Source organism: Aythya ferina (assembly GCF_964211825.1).
Source record: "Aythya ferina genome assembly, chromosome: 9".
NCBI classification, from domain to species: Eukaryota; Metazoa; Chordata; class Aves; order Anseriformes; family Anatidae; genus Aythya; species Aythya ferina.
Window position 1 is genome coordinate 17,453,849 of NC_140305.1, and position 19,101 is coordinate 17,472,949.

The 19,101-nt window shown below is 44.0% G+C and overlaps 1 protein-coding gene across 28 annotated transcripts in view; it reads right to left on the reverse strand.

Annotated features, from left to right (window-relative positions):
* LPP (LIM domain containing preferred translocation partner in lipoma) overlaps positions 1–19,101 on the reverse strand; it is a 381,557-nt gene that overhangs the window by 56,317 nt on the left and 306,139 nt on the right. For all 28 annotated transcript variants that reach the window (XM_084529025.1, XM_084529005.1, XM_084529011.1 and 25 more), the window contains one exon: positions 3,176–3,345. In XM_084529025.1, the coding sequence (XP_084385151.1) occupies positions 3,176–3,345 (170 nt within the window). The remainder of the gene's footprint in view (positions 1–3,175; positions 3,346–19,101) is intronic.

Genomic DNA, 19,101 nt, shown 5'->3' on the forward strand with positions numbered 1-19,101 from the left:
GTCTGGGATCTTCAGTCTCATTGATTTCCCCTACAGAACTTCATGTGTTCGAGTTATCTTCTGATAATAGGACTTGGAAAAGCTCAAAAAAAAAAAAAACAAAAAAAAACAAACACAAACAACAAAACAAAACACCACAACAAATTTGAGTCTTCAATGCAGCAAAATCCTTAGGTGCAGGCTAGATTTTAGGCAGGGGATTAACTCTCGTTAGCTTCAGTATGACTGCATCACACATCTACTCATTCAGACCATGCCCTAGCAATTTAAGGGCCCCTATTCCATTTGCAAGAGCAACTTGCAAACCTACCCAGGGCCTCACTGTTCCCACTCGTTATCCCACTGAACCTAATGCAGACACCTCATTTGAAAAATCAAGACGGTTCTATGACAAAACCCTTTGGGGCTAAGGAGCACAGACCCCCTTGCAGATCTGACCTTCCACACAGCAGAGTCCTGAGCTTCCTGAAGGGTAACAAGACAGACTCCCTACACTTGCTTCTTCCAGGCTGTCATGGTTTTTGGCTGGGATGGAGTTCACGTTCTTCATAGAGGCTCAAATGATGCTGTTTTGGAGTTTTGATGAAACAGTGTTGATAACACAGCGATGTTTCAGTTGTTGCAGAGCAGCGCTCACACGGAGCCAAGGACTTTCCTGCTTCTTGTGCTACCCTGCCAGTCAGCAGGCTGGGGGTGCACCGGGAGCTGGGAGGGGACACAGCCAGGAAAGGGGACCCACACTGACCAGAGGGATGCCCCGCGCCATGTGGTGTCATGCTCAGCTATAAAAGTTGGGGGAAGAAGGAGGAAGAGGGGCATGTTTGTAGCAATGGCATTTGTCTTTCCAAGAAACTATTACAGGTGGTGAATCCTGATCTCCTAGAAGTGGCTGAACACCTGCCTGCTGATGGGAAGCAGCAAGTAAATTTTGCTTTGTATGTGTGGCTTTTCCTTTACCTAGTAAAACTGTTCTCATCTCAACCCGTGAGTTCTCACACGTAACTTTCTAATTCTCTCCCCCAACCTAACTCAGGGGAGCAAGCAAGCAGCTGTGTGGTGCTAAGCTGCCTGCCAGGTTAAACCACAACACAGGCTATTGAGTTTAATGTTTACTTGGGTTATTTATTTATTTTTGCTGAATCAGATCGCCAAAATCCTGCTTTTCCATTTCCATTCATGGTACCAGCCGCCCAGCTACCCATCAGCAGGACAATCCCTTCCCCTTCATGTGCAGCAGCATCCATCAATCCCAAAGTGTTTTGGGTTGAGTCCATAACCATTTTTTGTGGATTGTATGAACATTTAAAGGCCCCTTCTGATTATATAAGAGAACGCTATTAAACATTTACTCATTCCTCTGTACTCAGAGCTGCAAAGCCGTATTGCAGAACATACAAATGCAGATGCAACCAGGCAATTATCATTCCTTTATCCCTTAAATAGATAGAAGACAAATTTGAAAGAAAATGAGGAACAGAATCCTTCTTCCTTTCCTTTTTTTATCCTTTTATCTCCCAATGTAGGAAGTTTACTGAACCCTTGCCAACAATTCACTCAGGCTAATGAAGTGTATAAGTAATGGGATTAAATAATCTTAAACCATTACTACAGTGGCTAATGCAGATGTTTTCCCAAACTAAAGCAGATGAGTGGCGAAGAATATGTGCTTGATTTAAAAAAGAAGAAAAGTATCAATCTGCAAGCAGATGAAGTCATTTCCATCCTGAAGTGAATGAAATGTTTAACTCCAGTTGTATGAAGTTGCTCCCATCCCATTATGAAAGCACCTTCCTGAAATCTGCAGTGCTTTGCACGTGGTCAAACTTCCCACAAAATTAACCTTTTATTTTTATGGTACAATCATTTCAGTGCAAACAAAAAATGGAAATGTTTAAGAGGTGTATTTTTCAATCAAAAAGATCACTTAGTTTTTGAAAGTCAATTACCATGGCCCATCTATCACTGCCACTGCAAATAAGACAATCTTCCCTTTTTATATTTAATATTTCAGCAATAATCCCACTGCAAAGACTCCACAGAAACAGAAGGAATAAAGGAATATTGGTAGCATTTACAGAAATACCTATTACTTTCTTTAATTATTGAAATACCAGAAATGTCAAGAAAAGCAATTTCTGCTTTCAGAAGTGCAGTCTAATTCTGGAAAAGCCTCACCTTCCCACCCCTAAAAAAAAAACCAAACAAATATCTATGGAAATAAAAGATGCTATAGAGCATACCGGAGGTACATTGGCCTTCACAAAATTTTACCTTTTTCTTGCAAAGTTAACAGGTAGAACTTGGATGCTACAGTTACCAACCTTAAACTAGGCCTTGGTTTAAAATAAGGTTAATTTAACAACGTGCAAAAAAAGCAAGGGTTTATAAAAAGGACTCTGAATTTGAGGTTTACAGGAAGACCCATGAATGCTTTAGTAATGTTCTGGTGTTTCTGGTGCTTTTCTCATTCTAAATCATAGGGATTATCCCAACATATTGTATGCTAAGGTCACAGTAAGGTAAGGCCTCAGGTTCGGTGATGTTCCCTTAATTTGCAACCGTACAACTGGTTCCAATTGTCTTTTATAGGAGCCTCTTAAAAAGTGCAGCTCCTCAGAGCAAATGTTGATTGTTTGATTTAAGAGCTTGTTGGAAACGTAAAATGAAATTTTAAAATAAGATAAGCTTCAGAAAAATATCCAATCCAAAAGTTTAGTGGAGAGACTTCCATTAATATTAAACAACATGAAAGGCAGTTTTAGAAATTTTAGTGCTATCTTGAGTCCCATCTTTCATTTTAGTGGGCATCAACATCTGTATGGGTTTTGGTATCAGGTTTCTCAATGCAAAAAGCTTCTGAGAATAACACCACCTCTTAAAAAAGGAAAAAATTGCTGCATAGTCCTTACAGAGCTGAAATAATCACAAAAACCACCTCTTTCCCCTGCTTTGGCCACTTCATTTCAGTGCTTCATAAAAACAGAAATTGAAGTTAACCTAGGAAGCTGAAGAAATCCGAGTTCTTCTGAAGACCATGGAAAATTGGTGCTTACAGTACTGCCATGAGATTTACCTGCAAACTGGGGCTTTAACTATAATGCAAGAGCGTTGTAGAATGAACATTTCCATTGCCTAAACATTAAAAACCAAAGGGTAAATAAGCACAGGTACTTACGATATAGCAGGGTTCACAGTAGGCTTTCTTCTCCACTGCGTAGAAAGGCTGTCCCCTCAGCTTGTTGTTGCACATCATGCAGGTGAAGCACTCCACGTGGAAGACCTGGTCCATGGCCGTGCAGCCAGTGCCTTCCCCAACAACATTCTCCCCGCAGCGGGCACAGCGGCCTGTCACCACAAGGAAGGGACATGAATCAGTGCAAGCTCCCATCCTCAACTGCAAAGAGGGTGCTCCTGCATGTCTGTGCTGAAAATCCTAAAATCATTTTATTACTGGTACTACTAACAGTGACTATCCTAAGGAATCTGAGCCCCAGATGCAAACCATTCAGCTATCATCTTACCCAGCTATATAGTCACCCTCAGCTCCTCAGCTAGATGGGATAAACCTGTGCCTAAAGCCTTGCCTCTGCATGAAGGGGTTTTGTGGTAGGAAGCCCCATAAAGCTGCCTGGTGGCAGCACAATTGTTACCATTTAAAGAGTAGTTTTTGCTTGTACAGCTTAAACCAATTCTCTCAATGGAGCCAATTATACCAGCAAAAAGACTTCACTTTTATGATATTGCTAGTATAGCACTATCAATCTGTGCTCTTGCTGACGTGCTGATGCTGACACAGTTCCTATTTTAAATAATAAAAAGTAGTAGCTAAGGACTGAGTGATCACAAAGAGTGCAAAACCATCTCCTACATGGAAAAATTACTTTTTTTGTGCTTGAAGATTAATATGGATTCAGACACTACGTCTATTTAAAGTAAAGAAACTGATCTATGAATACTTGATTCCTACAATAATTCAAGGAAGGTGTATCAGAAGCTACTAATAAGGACTCTAAGAGAAGCTCTAAGAATTCTATCTGTTTCTGAAAAAGATCCCTAACGCAATACACAAATATATAACAAAAAAATCTGCACACACAAACATACAAGGCTTGCTTCCTTTTCTACATCAGTGCTGAAGAACTTACAGGGCAGAAGTGAAGACGGGTTTTAGAGAAAGAGGATTTCTTAGTTCATGGGGAAAAGACATTTTCCTGTAGAAGACTGTAGTGCAGAGATTATGGAAAAGAGCGGGTGAAAGGCACACCTTCGCACTTTTGCTCATATGCTGAAAGGCAACCATTCATTCTAAACTGTGATATCCCAGGCAGATTTGAAGTCCTTGGCCAGCAGCCAGTGTTGAGAGTGGTTCACAGAAAAGGCCATGGAGGGAAGTTAGGATAGCAACCTCAGTCACCCTGCACAAGATAGCCCCATCAAAGGCAACGGAGCATCTATGGTCTTGGGCTTTACCCCACTCAAACCAGTATTCTCTAGCTGAAGAATAATTGTGGTGTCCCCAGTTGTGGGATCCTGCTTCCTCCTCTGTGCGTGGAGTAATGTGGTCACTGAGGGTGGGAAGGAGGGGAAGGAAAACAAGACCTGAAGTGAGAGAAGGAAGACAGACTGAGCTCAAAATGGAATTACTCATAAAAACATATACAAGCAAGATGTACCTAATAATACATGTATTTCGGTAATCCAACAATTATCATTGTTCTCTTATAGCATGCTCTGTGTTTATTGACTTTTTCCAACAAATACTGCAAAACTTCCTAAGAGGACTCGGACACGTCTTGTCACCCCGACAGCAGGGCTGCTGCCCCTGCATGGGACAGCTCCTAGCACCCATGTCCCTGCACTCACACCTTCCTCCCTGCCTGCCCCAGCCTTCAGCAGGCTACACCCAGTGAACAAAGCATGTAAGCTGCTTTTGTATCCCTCAGGAATGTGGCAAGATCATATAGATACGCATTTGAGATGCATTAGGAGAGCTTGGAAAAGAACCCAGATCATTCTGATTTGCTACCATGGCATAAGTGTTGTTGGCACTACACTGGGCAGACGGTTCCTACTCTAACAGCTCCAAGTCTGAGCAACGTGGAGTGAAAAGTTACCAGTTAAACCAAGAGAAACCTGGAAATCCCTCCAAAAAGGAATTAATAGATGTTATTTTTAAGTTTAACCTTCTTTAGCATTTGTTATTAACGTTCTGATCGACAGTGCTGGACTTTAATCACTCCACTGTAATGCTTCTTGTGAGGGCTCCTTTTTTACGAGCAGAGGAGGAATGCAGGCTGCCCAGCATGGTGAGGAGGCTACAGAGCATGGGGGAAGAATGGAAAAAACCATGAGGACTAGGACCAAGTGAAAGAAAATCCCACTGGAGAGAACCACAGGAGCAGTAGTGCTATGAGAAGAGGCAGGAGAAGCCTACTGTATGTAGCACAGGAGTTGCATGTACAAGGGGAGAGCGCTGCTCGGTCCTGCGTGCGGACAAGACCGAGTGTGCTGCGGGGCCTTCTCCAAACTGCTCATGTAGCTGGGCTGTAATATGAAGAGACGTCTGGGGAGCAGTTAATATCTCTATATATAAAACATGAAATTGAAAGCCATTAGTGTATTACTTTACACAGTGTTTTTCCAGCGGGAATATTCCGCTGAAGAATTTATTTTCCCTGGTGTGCCATTCTGTGATCATCCGGTATTATTTTTATGAGGCATTTGGACACAGAATAATGTAGTGTCTATGCAAACACTTCTCAGCTTTCTTTGTTAACATCTGAGTAGAACATGTGGGAATCTTTTCTTCCCCTCCTCCTCTTCTCACATTCATAATTTAGCCACTCTTGCATACTTCACCATTTATCTTCCTCCTTGACCAAGGCATCTCTCCGTTTGCTGCAGAAACTCTCTATACGTGGAGCGTTCCTCTGGCTGCACTTCTTATGTCGGGAAATCTGGGTTTGCTTCCTAACTTAGATATGCAGTCTTGAAATGCTTGGCAACTCACTCGGCGCCTTTGTAGCTCTGTCCTCTCTTTGAGCAAAGGGCATAAAGACATCTTCTCTGCCCCGAAAGGTGCCCTGAGGCTACATTCCTCCACGGCTCTGAGGCATTCCCCAGCTTCGCTGCTGGTGGCCAGGTACAGACCAAAGAACAGCACAACAGAAATCTTAGCCAGCTTCTCCCCTTGAAGTTGGTATTTCCTTAGGCTTTCCTTCCTCTTTCTGGGTTTTTCCACAGAAGATTCCCATTCAGGCAGCAACAGACTTAATCCATCTACATTTATGAGAAGTCCAGCTCCTGCTATTATGTACACAGACAGAAATGCTACTGTAAACGCTCGCACAGGAAAGCTTAAAGAAAGCTTCCTTTTTCAGAAGTTTATATGCAAATCGTAACGCTGTGGCCTGGAGCAAACCATGTTTTTCATGAGACACGGCCACTCCAGTGAGAATCAAAACACAAGCTCTGTGCCTAGCAACACCACCGACTGACTCACTCGCCCGAAGCGTAAAAGCAAGTCAGCCAAAATATTCAAATTTGGGAGCTTACAGTTGGCTGTCTGGATCCATGCAAAGGCACATGGGCAAATGTGGGACTGATCTGTTGTGCAGGGATGCAGCTGTTAGGCCCTGAGCCTTCTGCGGGCTTTGGTGCAATCTGTGAACTTACAGGGCTCCTGTGAACCCAGGTCGCTTCTCCTGCCTCCTGCCTCTTACTCAGATTCGGCTGAAAATGGCTATCAGTTTCCAGAGTCGTCGGTGAGGGAGGAACTGACAAACGGATAGGCACATGCACACAGGCAGTGCGATTGCTCAAGCCTCATTTCCTTAGAAAACCAGAAAAACCCCACCAAAAACAATGCATCTATCATTATGTCTGATAAAAACAAAACAAAGGTCTGCTTTTCCTGTGTGCCAATTACCAACGGCGAAGGTATTTGTGGTTGGATTTACCACAATTAAGTGCCCACACATGTTCCCCATTTTAATATTTTCACACTGGTTGAAATAACCCAGTCCGTTGTGTGCAGAATGCCCATGAGTGAACACAGAACAAGTTGCGCTGCTTATTGGGAAAGAAGTAGCAAAGGCGAAGCTTGCAAGACTCAAGAACAAACAGATTGCACAAAAAAAGATTACACAAATAATCTAAGAGAAAAATAGCAGGCAGCGTATTACAGTAGAAACACAGAACAACGTGACCCATTTGCTTCCCACGGAGACAAATAGCACTTAAAAGGCAGCTTAAAGACAAAGGACAAAATTAGTACTAAACTGCACGAAGATGAAAATCTGTCATTTCAACATTCTTCTTCTGCCCCTCCAGTCCTTTTTAGGCCCTGGTTCAAGATCATTTCAGCAGAACTAGAAGGTGATAAGTTGGCAACAAGCCTGGGAGATCGGAGTCCTCTATTTTTGCATGAAAGAGGTTCATAACCTTGGCTGCGACCTTCCTTCGTCATAGCCAGGCTGCCACGTGTTGGGCTTACCTTGGGGGGACAGATAGAGGTGCCCACAGAGGCTTCCCTAATAAAACTGCTGGAAATGCCATCGTTACTCGGTGGATCACAGGGAAACACTTCAGCAGCTGAAAGGGAATGTCAGCTCCTATAGTTTATTCTGAAACGTCCAAATTTCCTGTCCTTTGTAGTATAAAAAAGGTGAAATATTGCAAATCTGAATCGAGGGGGAAGGGAGTAGAGGGGCTCAAATTGCACGCAATGCCATGTTCTAACTTTTTCTTATTTTATTACTATTATTGCCTGTTTTTTGCTTGTACTACCACAGGTCCTGGGTGATCAAATTGTGGAAAAGCCCTACCATGCTGGGTATCAGGCAAGCACAGAATAAAAATAAGGGCCCAGCTGCAGGAGTTTACAACCTATTACAAGCAATAATAACTGTGCATGGATAGGAAATACAGAGAAACAATCAGACAGAACTGGTCAGCAAAGAAAATTGTGGTCTCAGCACTCTAAATGTTTTACTGTTGACAAGCAGCCTTTAGACAGCCGAGCCAAGGAAAAGGTTAAGAAAGAATTTGAAAGAGGATCTGGAGGGAGTTTGAGGGAAGTTTAATGGGATGCTTCTGAGGAAAGGACAAAGAGAGCACAAAAGGGAAACGTAAGTGCCTGAAGATTGAACATAGATACCTGCAGACGGGATGGATGAGCTGATATGCCTCTGGAGATTATGAGAGCAAAAAGGGGTGGGAATAGGTCATTAAAGGCCACACAAGTAAAGACGAGAAGCTTCTGTTTGATACAACACAGAAGTGAAACCAGAGGAATGATTAAGAGGCAGAGGAAATCTGGTCTAAGTGACAAGCCATACGGTGATCTCTGCAGCTGCATGCCAGTTGAGCATGAACAGGGAGAAACTGCATTTTTTGAAAAGGATGTTGCAGAGATTCAAGGTCACTGGAGCTTGGATGCAGGTTTTATCTGTGAAGATGAATAGGAAAGGCCTTAATCTCAGCTGTTATTCAGCAAGATTCTTAAGATTTGGCCAGAGTCTGGGTGTGATCTGGAGATGAGGAATCAGGTACAGGGTGTCCAACCTTATCTTGGACATGAGTCACTTTTAAATGTCAGATTAAGAATGTGAGCCAATCAAGCAAGCATCTACCACTGAAGATGGATGATGGAATACGTACATGCCATACTAATGCTTATGGCATAATATTCCGATAGCAATCACATTGGAGCCAAATCCAGAGGTAATGTAACTCCATCCAGCTAGCTTGAGATGGTCCTGTTTGTACATCCAAGGGCTGCATTAACCTTATTTAGGCTACAGCATTATCTGTCTGTCATACCTACTTAGACACTAAGCTGTTGGGGGCACAGATCATCCCTTGCTATGTGATTTATAGTGCCTAACAAAGATAATTCAGGCAGCAACTAGAGATACTAAGAGTGAAGAGAGCAGAGAGAAAATGTGCAAGCCTTCTCTCTACAGAAGGCTTAAATTCATGAATTCAAAGCATGCGTTCTATATAGAGAGGAGATAGGGGATAATTTTCTGATAAAAGCATAAAAGTAGGAATGTTCTGCATTTGCTCAAATGTGGGGAAAAAAATGTTGATATCTCAGAAACTCCTGCATGATGGAAAAAACTGTTTCCCACCTAACTGTACTGTGGGAATATACCACAAGGTCATATCCTCACTGCCTATCAATTACACAATTTCCCTTGATCAGCTAAGTGTATTCCCTGGTTCTCGCTGCAGCCCTGATACAATATGCAAGAAAGAACTAAAGAAATACAGCATACTGCTTTTACAGAAGCATACTAAGAACATTTTTAAAATATGTAAATACATTGGACAAAATATCTCACTAAAAGTTCCCCTGGCAGCCTCAAGACACCCAGTATTTCCGCTGTGTTATTTTTCTAATCATCTCTGTTTAGAGTCCGCCAGCGAATGCATTTTAGAGATTCATGACACATTCTGCTTTTGGACAGCTTTGAATCAGCTGGCAGTAAATGTGGAAAAATCATTATTCCTAATGAAGAAATATTGATGACAAAACAGCATTTCGAGGACAACGTTGACCATAAGTCAACAATGTAACAAGATTTTCCCCTCTCTCCCTCCTCTTTCCTAGTGACTTTTATCCAAGGGTTTTCAAGCATTTCCCAAGCACATGGGATTCCTCAGGGCACCAAAGCCAGACAGCACAATTATTCCATTTTAAAGGAATACATGAACAGAGGTTAATCCATTAGGCCAGGAGTATAAGAGCAGACCTTAACTGCCAGGGTACCTTAATTGGGTTAAGTCTCAGTGGCAGAGATCCTGTAACCCAAAAGCACCCAATGGGTTCCTTGATTCATCCAAAGGGCATAAAATAGGAATCTTTGATCCATAAGGTAGCATTTATTCCATTCCTGTGGAGCATGGGAGGCATGTGTCCAACTGTGATTATGTTTGGGAAAGATGCCTTGACTGTATCTGTCCTACTGTTATTCCAGCACTTTGGCACCCAGGGCCTTGCAATTTCAGGGTGCTGGGAAACCTAAATGTAATTTGTGCATTTTGTAGGAAACTATGACACTTTCCTCAGTTTATCCTTGCCTTCCTTACCTACCCGTTTTTGTTTTTGTTTTTGAACTCAGACTTCTGAGTGGGAAGCCCTTGGCAATGGTTTATTGTGCCAGGATCCAAGCTTGGAGTTCCGCCGTTTGACAGTAGCAGGCTGTATGCATCAGTTGTCTTACACAGCCTTTGGACACGAGACAGATTAATCTTAATTCCCTCTTCTTCAACAGACGTCAGAAAACACAATCTCTCACAGTAAACAGAGCTTTATGCTGCAACGTGTGCCTGTAACACTTCATAAATTCAATCCGAGGCCGTGATTTAATTACTGTGTCCTGGTTATTCTGGTTTAGCTGCGTTGCACTTGTACTCCAGATGTACAGGTCCCTGCAGTGACCTCCTTGTCATTTGTACTACGCTCGTCCAGTAGGAGCTGCGCTCTCCTGTTGTTTGCATCCCTTTCCTCCAACCACAATACAACTTCATCTTCTCACTTTCCTTGGCTGCAAACCTGACACATTCTCAGTGTGCCCCAGAGGTCTCATTCCACTCTGCACAGCAAAAGCACTGCAACTGTGCGGGCTCAGGCTACTGACACTTTCCTGTGCCGTTTCAAATGCTTCTCCGTGCTGCACGGAGGTGAGCTTGCTGTCAGAGCTGGTCACTAGTCCTCACGGTGAATCCTTCCAGCTCCTGGGAAAGGTGGAGGACTCTTAGGACGCCCAACATGCAGACGGGGAACTGGGACCCATGTAAGTTATATCACTTGCCGAGGGTCACACAAGGAGTTTGTGACAGAGCCAGGAACTGAAACCACATCTTCTCAATCCCAGTCTAGTCTCTTTAACCACAAGACAATCTCTAAAAAGGTCTGATGGTGAGACAGGCTTACAGCACAAAAACCCCACCAATTCAGAGGGATGTCCCAGCCCTGCTGGACAATCCTGCCTTGGGACAAGGTCCTTGCACAGGCCGTGCCATCACTCCCCAGCAGCCTGGCTAGACACAGTGATGGAGCATGAAGAAGTTCGTGCCTCTCCAACTGGCTCTGTTCAACAGCAGAGGAGGGAAGGTGTGTATTGCCCTCAACATCCACGTGCTGATGGCCATTGTCCCTTACTCATCTGCATCACTCTCTCCCTGAGACGTGAGAGACAATTTAGCCTGCTTATGATATAAAACAGATTATAGCAAGTGCTTACCAACATGGTAGAGGCTCCTTCCTGAATTATCAGAACTTCAATGCATCAGTGACACAAAATAAAGGTTCAGAGAGGAGCCTTCCTGATTTTTCCACAAAGCTATACAAACTCAAGTTGAAGAGGATCTTGAGAGATTATGGAAACTGCCTTACTGCCTCGAAGGCAGGAACAGCATTCTCTACATCATTCTTGACAGGTACTTATCTAACCTGTTCCTAAGAACCTCCAGCAATGGAGGTTTCACCAACAACCTGGGCAAAACATTTCAGCGACTTTCTGACCTTACCATGAGCAAGTCTGTTTTTCCTTCCATCAGACCAAAATGCCCCTCACAGTTCTCTAAGCCAATGCCTTCTTACTCTACTCATGATGGACACACAGGACACGTGTGGGCTTGGTTTGGTCTAACCAGTCTTATGGGAAGCTTTTGAAGCATAGATCTGCATGAACCCTTAAAAGAAATTGGCCCCCCTCCCTCCCCAGACAAGACACCTGCTGAAGTACCTTTGTAATGCTTTTCAGTGCAGGCAAACGTTGATCTGATCGTGTGCCCAACTCATCAGCGAGGTACCAGTGACCCAACTCGGGTGATCTGCAGTGAGTGTCCCAGCCCAGTGGGGGTCAGTGATGCTCTACAGTACTTACGGTCCCAGATACTTTTTGAAGCGTGCCTTTTTTTTTTTTTTTTTTTTCACATTGTGTCAACTTTCTGGCACATGTTTTACCATGTGCAAAGGGGTTGAAATAGAGCCTCAGTAACATCTGGAGATGTGAAAGAAAGGGGGTGAAAAAAAGTGTGAGACAGGAAACATTCCTCCCTTTGCTGATTGATCAAGGAAATGCAAGGGAGCAAGTAAAATGTACTGTATTTCCTTTATAAATGTTCCCTTTAATGCTGATGAAAGTTGCCAGATGACAGAGACTACAGTTGTATATCCACTAAAGACCCCCGGCTGGGGAAACAGAAGAGCAAGCCGTTTGCATAGCTTTGCCAGGCACTTTTGGCTGGGGCACCGGCTGTTGTCTATGGAAGCAACAGCAATTCCTCCTCCAGCCAGCCTGCCCCATGGCTCTCCAGGACTGCAAACAGGGTGTAATGTCCCATATTGCCTCCTGGATACTACCTGCTTCTCTTCACTATTGCTCCCAGTCTGGGCTCAGAGCTAGGCATGGAAATGCCAAAGAAAAGGAGCTTTAAGTTGCAAGTATAGAGTTGGATGAAAAGAAGTAGAATTCTGCAACTATATTCTAAAATTAAAATTTTTTTGTGTCTCTGGGTGAGTTTCAAAGCACTGATTTGCACCCCAAAAAATCTGCAAATGAACACTTAACTAAATAAGGAATTCAATCGTTTCATCTGGTAAAAGTAAATGAACGAATGAATCTTACTTTCATTCCCTGTCTTCCTGTGCCCATCGTTCCTCTCCATCAGGGGCCTATCACATATAGGAATCCTAATCACATATAGGAAATTAGAAAAGCAAGAGACGTTAAAAAAAAATCCTGCCTCTGATTTCTCTCTTTACTTTTTTTTTTCCAAAATAATAATAGGGCAAAATCTTTTAAAGTTGTGAAGAAGTGGGACTTTCCATGCTTTCAAAAGCTGAGAAAACTGTTCTTCATTTTACTTCCACAGGAAAATGAGAGTTCTTAAAACAAAGATGACTCTTCTCCTTGGAACATATCACTAAAAGAGATCTCTCTCTTTTTATTATTATTATTTTTTTTATTATTATTATTTTTTTATTTATTGAGACTTCACCATTATGTGCTAGCCAGGGAACAATCTCAGCAGCTCTTTACTAACTCCTGGGTAACAGGTGAAGGTGAGGAGATCAGCCAGTTCCTTGTGAGGTCGGCAGAAAAGCTTTCTCTAGGCAATCTATCCCAAAGCTAGTACTGTGAGGTTTTGCCCTTCCTAAGAGGGACCTCAGCAAGGTAAACTGTTACCGGTAGAGCTGTGGATTAGACAGATTTTGGCAGTTCTGGTGATCCTAATAGCAGCAGCCACTAAGCCAGTTCCCTTTGTATCCACACTTGCAAGCCACATTCCCTGGACAGAGGAAGGGCCAAATAAATGGTGGCACACAAGCTGTATATTTGTCTGAAACTCCAACAGGGAAAGCCAGGCAGGACAGGCGACAGAAATCACTCCTCCTCCCACCCTCATCTTGGGGCGATGAGGAGGGAGGGTTTCCTGGATGATCCCCAGGCCCACTGGGCTCTCTCTCTCATTCTGTGCCAGATTTCAGGATCCTCATTTGGAAAAGCACCTGGCAATCATCGAGAGGGCCAGTGGCAGAAGTCCCAGCCAGGGGCTAGGTGGGGGAGCTCTCCCCGGCCTGTCTGGGCCTCCTCGCAGGTGTCTCTCTGCGCACGCCGTCCCAGGCTGCTCACCCACGGACTCAGGATACCAGACGTGCTGGTCGAGCAGCGGAGGGTAGTTTCAGGGGCTGTTGCACTCGACCCCGTAACATAAGCGGTAGTTGCAAAACCGAGCAGGTCTGGAGGGCAGACGAGCCGGCCTCCTCTTCAGATGCCTCGTGTTTGTTGTGCAACGGTTGGTGCACCTTCGCCCACCCACTCCTCCAGGTGGGGAGGACCAGCGACCGCCTGCCCCCAGGATCACGCCACTGCTCAGCGCAGGCGTGCCTCAAGTGTAGATCGAATTCTCCTCAGCATTTGCTGTCTTATGAGCTGAACTGAGAGTGTAGTTAAGGCCCAAACTGATATGGGTAGCAGCCTTTCCATCGAGGTCAGGAAATAAGTTGCCTTGTAATGTATGCCCAAAGGATTTTTCATGATGAAAGCGGCCCCCAGCAGCCCAAGCAATGGGCCAAGGCCCTGCGGTGTTTTGTGCTGAATTAAGACAGAGCAAACCAGGTCCCACTGCCCAAAGACTTTCACATCCAACTGTTTCTGTGTTGCGCAAGGGCACTTCAAACCACTTCTGTCCCCCCAGCCCAGCCAACCCATTTCATAAGCCCAGGATGGGCGCCATCAGTATGTTCACCAGACTCGAATCCAGCCAAAAATCACATCCGCTGCTGGGCATGAATGACTCAATTCACTCTTCCATAGCCTGGCTGTGCTCCAGACGGCGTTCGGCAGCTTGTCTCTGCCCCTCTGCATCACCGTGAGGGTGGTGGCATGAAGAGATTTTTACCAAAGGCTCTGTTCAGCGGAGAAGGTGAAAATGCCTGAGTAATGGTGAAGTTTTGAGTCAGAGATGCTTCCCGTGCCAATGGCTCCGGCCTACCAGCCTGGCATGCCTCCTGCATGCCTGCCTGGGGAAAAACGTCTGACAAAAAACAAGAAACAGGGAGGGAACCTGTCTTCCCCCTGCCAAAAGTAGAAAAAAAAAAAAAAAAAAAAGGTGGAGAAAGGCTGGATCCCACAAAGAGCAGAGTCCTGAACAAATGATAGCTCTCATGTTCCCCGCGGCTTTGAGGCTTGGAGTTTTCAAAGGTGTCTGACTGCATTAGAAGAAGATGTCCCACCAAATTTCAACTGGCACCTCATTTATTTAAGGTCTTTTAAAACCCTGCCTTTCACAATCCGGCACCAGCCCAAAGCTTCCTTGCTGTTTTGAAACATGCGCTGTCTGCGTGTCGACAGCAGCCTTGCTGTAAATCACATCCATCAGGCGCTGGAAAACACCTCACCTGTACGCCGACCATCCACCGCCCCCTCCACTGAATTCCATCATCCCAAGTTTCTCAGCAGCTGGAATCAACTAAATCTGTTTTTTCTCATTAAACCAACCTACCGGACAGAGGTTTCCTTCTTTGCCCCAAAACCTGGGACTTTTCCAACCAGGTGCAAGGTCCAATATTTGTTTACTCTCTTGGACAAGTAACAGGAGCTTTACAACCTGGGATGGAGAGGCACTCCCATTCTGGCGGGGATGTGCAGCGCTTGCTTCTACTCAGGATGACCAGACATGTCATATCCTTAAAATGGGACACTGGTATTGAGAGCAAAAGTCCTTTTAAAATAACACTTGATGTCGGTAACACCATATTGCTTATGCTCATGTAACCATGCAATAATTACAATTCTGCTCATCCTCTGGTCATGGGACCTACTTCTATTGGCTGAGGTAGATGGAAAGTAATACTGAAAACTCTCCCAAGTATTTTCAAAATGATCTCCCTGTGGCACATGCTGCATATCTGGAGTCCATGATGGTGCAGGTTGGTATCAAGTATCCATAGACCGTTATTCTCACCTGATTGTCATATTCTCAAAGTTTGATCAAAAAGGAGAGAGAAGTTTTCTTGCCTGGCCTCCACTGGCATTGAATTAGTGCAAAATATGAGACACATATTTATAAAAATTATTTTATTTAAAGAAAATCTGTGGAAAACCCATCTGCACAATGGCATGTGTCACCCTCACACATCCTACAGCTTTTGATTCATAATTAGCAAGGCTTAAAAATAATAAGAATTAAAAAACAAAACAAGAAAACATAAAGCCGAGCTCTTTAGTGGCCTTAAGACTGCTCTGTTTGAGGCTAGGGCCTGTTGACTAACATAGGAGACATTGGGAATGTCGGTTAGGATCCAGGTTTATCATGATACTGGAAGGGCAAAATAAAATCCCAGTTTTGCCAGCTGGACAGATTGTCTTGACATTCAACCCGCAGTCCTCCATGAAGAGGCTCTGATGTTGATCAGTATCTATGAAGACGAGTTCAAAGTATTACTCTTATCACATTTCTAAGATGGAAAGTTAGTGCTAAATTGGCTTTTGCATGAAGGGCACCAATTCCTGTCTCCTGAATTATTCACACAATTCTTGACCTGAGAATTTTGCGCTGATGGAAACTGAAACCCCAAAAGCTTTCGCTCCTCGTGCTAGGGCAGAACCAATCAGAAAGGACCGATCCGATATCCAGAGGTCATGGTGAGTCCTGCCAGTCCAACGTCCTTGAGCGGGCATTAGAAAAGACTATCATCAGCAGGGATTATATGCGTTTGCCAAAAACTCAGCGTTGAAAAACCTCCTGAACATCCCGAACCAGTCACGGTAACCTCCATACGGAGAAGGATGACAAATCGCTGTGCTCTGAACTTTCAGGGCACTCTTTATCATTGTGCTCTGAACTTTGAAAGCACTCTTTACCAGTTTCCTTCATACAAGGCAGTTCACTGTGAAGATGGTAAGTATATTTAATCCTCATTAAGCGCTTTGGTATGACAGCAGGGAAAACTTATGGACTTGTTTACATGTGATAACAGAATCATCTGAAAACCACTAGACCTCCAAATTTAGATCTGAGGTATGTGTAGAGACACTCATTTCAGTTTAGCCCAAGCTGGATTTTAACTGATGTCAATGTAGGCAACTTCGGGCAGTTTTGAATATACATGATCAATCCAAGAAAGCCAATGCTGGTTTATCTGAGTTGGTTTCCATTTGCACCTAAAATGATGCAATTTGTTTTATGTTGACAAAGTCAGATGTGATGGGTAGATTGGGGAAGCTATTATTCATACCCCGACATAGGAAACCGTGTGGGAGATTTTCACCCCAGCAAAAGGCTACAGTTTGCAGAAGCTAGCATCCAAAACACAGAATTGCAGCCATGTGAGGTGAGACCCAATGCAAATGCAAATTTTTAAGGCTTCAAACATTTTGGAAATATCTTTCATTGTTTTTTACTGCTCTAAGCCTCGCCTTTGCAGCCCCTACACAGTTGACAACCTGTGAAATAATGTGTATAATGCAGCTCCTGGGAAGTCTCCAGACTGCATTTTAGATCTGATGACTGATTAAGTTTTTGAATTAAGCTTCAGATCCATGTCTGAGCATTAGAAAACCTGGAAAAAGTCTGCATTTTACTATCCCAGTGCTTATCATTTCAGTATTGCTTCACAAGAAAGTTGAAGCAACTTCTCTGTAACAAGGAAGAGACAGGCTTGTGTTTTGGAGACCACAGACTGAAGACCTACCAAACTTCTTTTCCTGCAATACAGTAAAAGGCTTTTCCAGGGAAAAGCTGGGTTTGAGGTTCTAGGGGTCACCATAGGATATTCCTAGCTAAGAGGGAGATAAAACAAGTAAAATGTTTCCCCAGGGGAAGAAAATATGACTCTCATTTTATAGTGATATTTCCACTACGTATTGTTTTGCTCTCCCCTGTCCCCAGAGTACAAGCATGAAGCCACTGCACACACTGATCTCCTGAGAGCTTAGGCTATATTTAATCAACCAGACCTCTAGCCAAGCTGATGCCAATTTGAACATCTTCTAGTCAACACACACCTATTGAGATGTGACCCACTATGTGTCATGATTAGACCATGCTCCAAAATATCATCCCGTAAAACCTTACTCATTTATCCGAACAGCTGCAATTTTCCTGGGCCAGAAGAGCTCTTGTAATCAGACATTTGCTGGGTGCACACCATTCCTAAAAGCTGTTATTCACAGTCTTGGGACTTTGGTCAGTTATACAAGATCTGAAATCACAGGTCAGCCTGTTTCCCTCCTAAATGAAATGAAGTTGTTCTGAAATGGGCAATAGCAGTGAGACTGTGTGTGAACACCTTGCAATTGGACAAAACATAAGGAAAAGCCAATGCTGGCACACCTGAAATGGTTTAGTTACAGATCCTCACCTGATGGCCTGCTATAATCAGAACAAAGATGTTACAGGGAAAAACACCAAGATCCCAAGACTAACTGGCTTTCTATGAAGTATTGTTTTTGTTTGAAAGACCTAGTCAGCCTTAGATCAATGGGCCTTATGAACAACGTACTTTAGACACGAACGTGACACGGCCAGGACTAGCTCAGGGCACAGATCTGTTCCCCCAGGACACCCATGTCCCTCTGCACTAAGCCTGGAGGAGGTCACTTTCCTGACACTCCTGCTAAGGCTCCTGAAGCTTGTGTTATCTGCCCAGTTTTTCATCTGAGTCCTCCAGACCTGACAGTATGTGTCTCTCTCCATTGTGAGCAAATAGAGCAGTTTCCACTCCTCACCTGGTATCCCCACAGCTTTGCACGATGAGACCGGAGGAGTTTAAATGACAAGCTTCCACTAGGAGCTGCCCATATGACTGACACAGCCCTTCTGGCTCTCCTCAGCTCCCCTTCTGAAGGAGGGATGCCGAAATGTTTAAAAATAGCCCAACTCACTTCCACATCCATTCTTACTGTAGCCATAGCCTTCTCAGTCCTGTCCCCACTTCCATACTTTCCTCTCTGCTTCATATACACACATCAGACTTGCCAACACTGGAGAGATATTCACACTTCACAAGACCCTGTAGGCACCAAAAGCTGGATCAGTTGATGTGAGATGTTGCGACGGAGAATGGGAAAGAGGGGAGTGCCATTAGAATCCAAGGTCCACGCAGCATCCTGCACTATATATACACACGCCATACGTATGACTTTTAGGATTCTCACTACTTCCAGCCACAGGAAAGAAATGAGAAGCAGCTGCCCAGCTTGTGGAGGTGACAACAAGAGCATGTGACCAGAATTAGCTCCACGCTGGCAATGACGATTGCTAGGACTTTCCGGTCCAGAAGAGCTGGCTGCACGTGACAGTGCACTGCAGAGCATAAGTGACCTACACGAGCATCCCTTCCAAATGTCTCCCTCTAGGAAAGATTAGTCAGACACAATTTCTTAGGTCACGTGATGGCACACAATCCCCGAGTTAAAAAGAGGTGGAAAGTCAGTATTGTCGTGCCCCAGCCATCCATCAGCTCGAGAGAAAAGTCAAGGTAGAAGTCATCTGGCTTCCTGCAGGTTTTTTGGAAGCCAGAAAGTGAAGTCACCTGGCTTTCAGAGCATGCAGATAAGGAAATGATGGCATTTTAAAAAG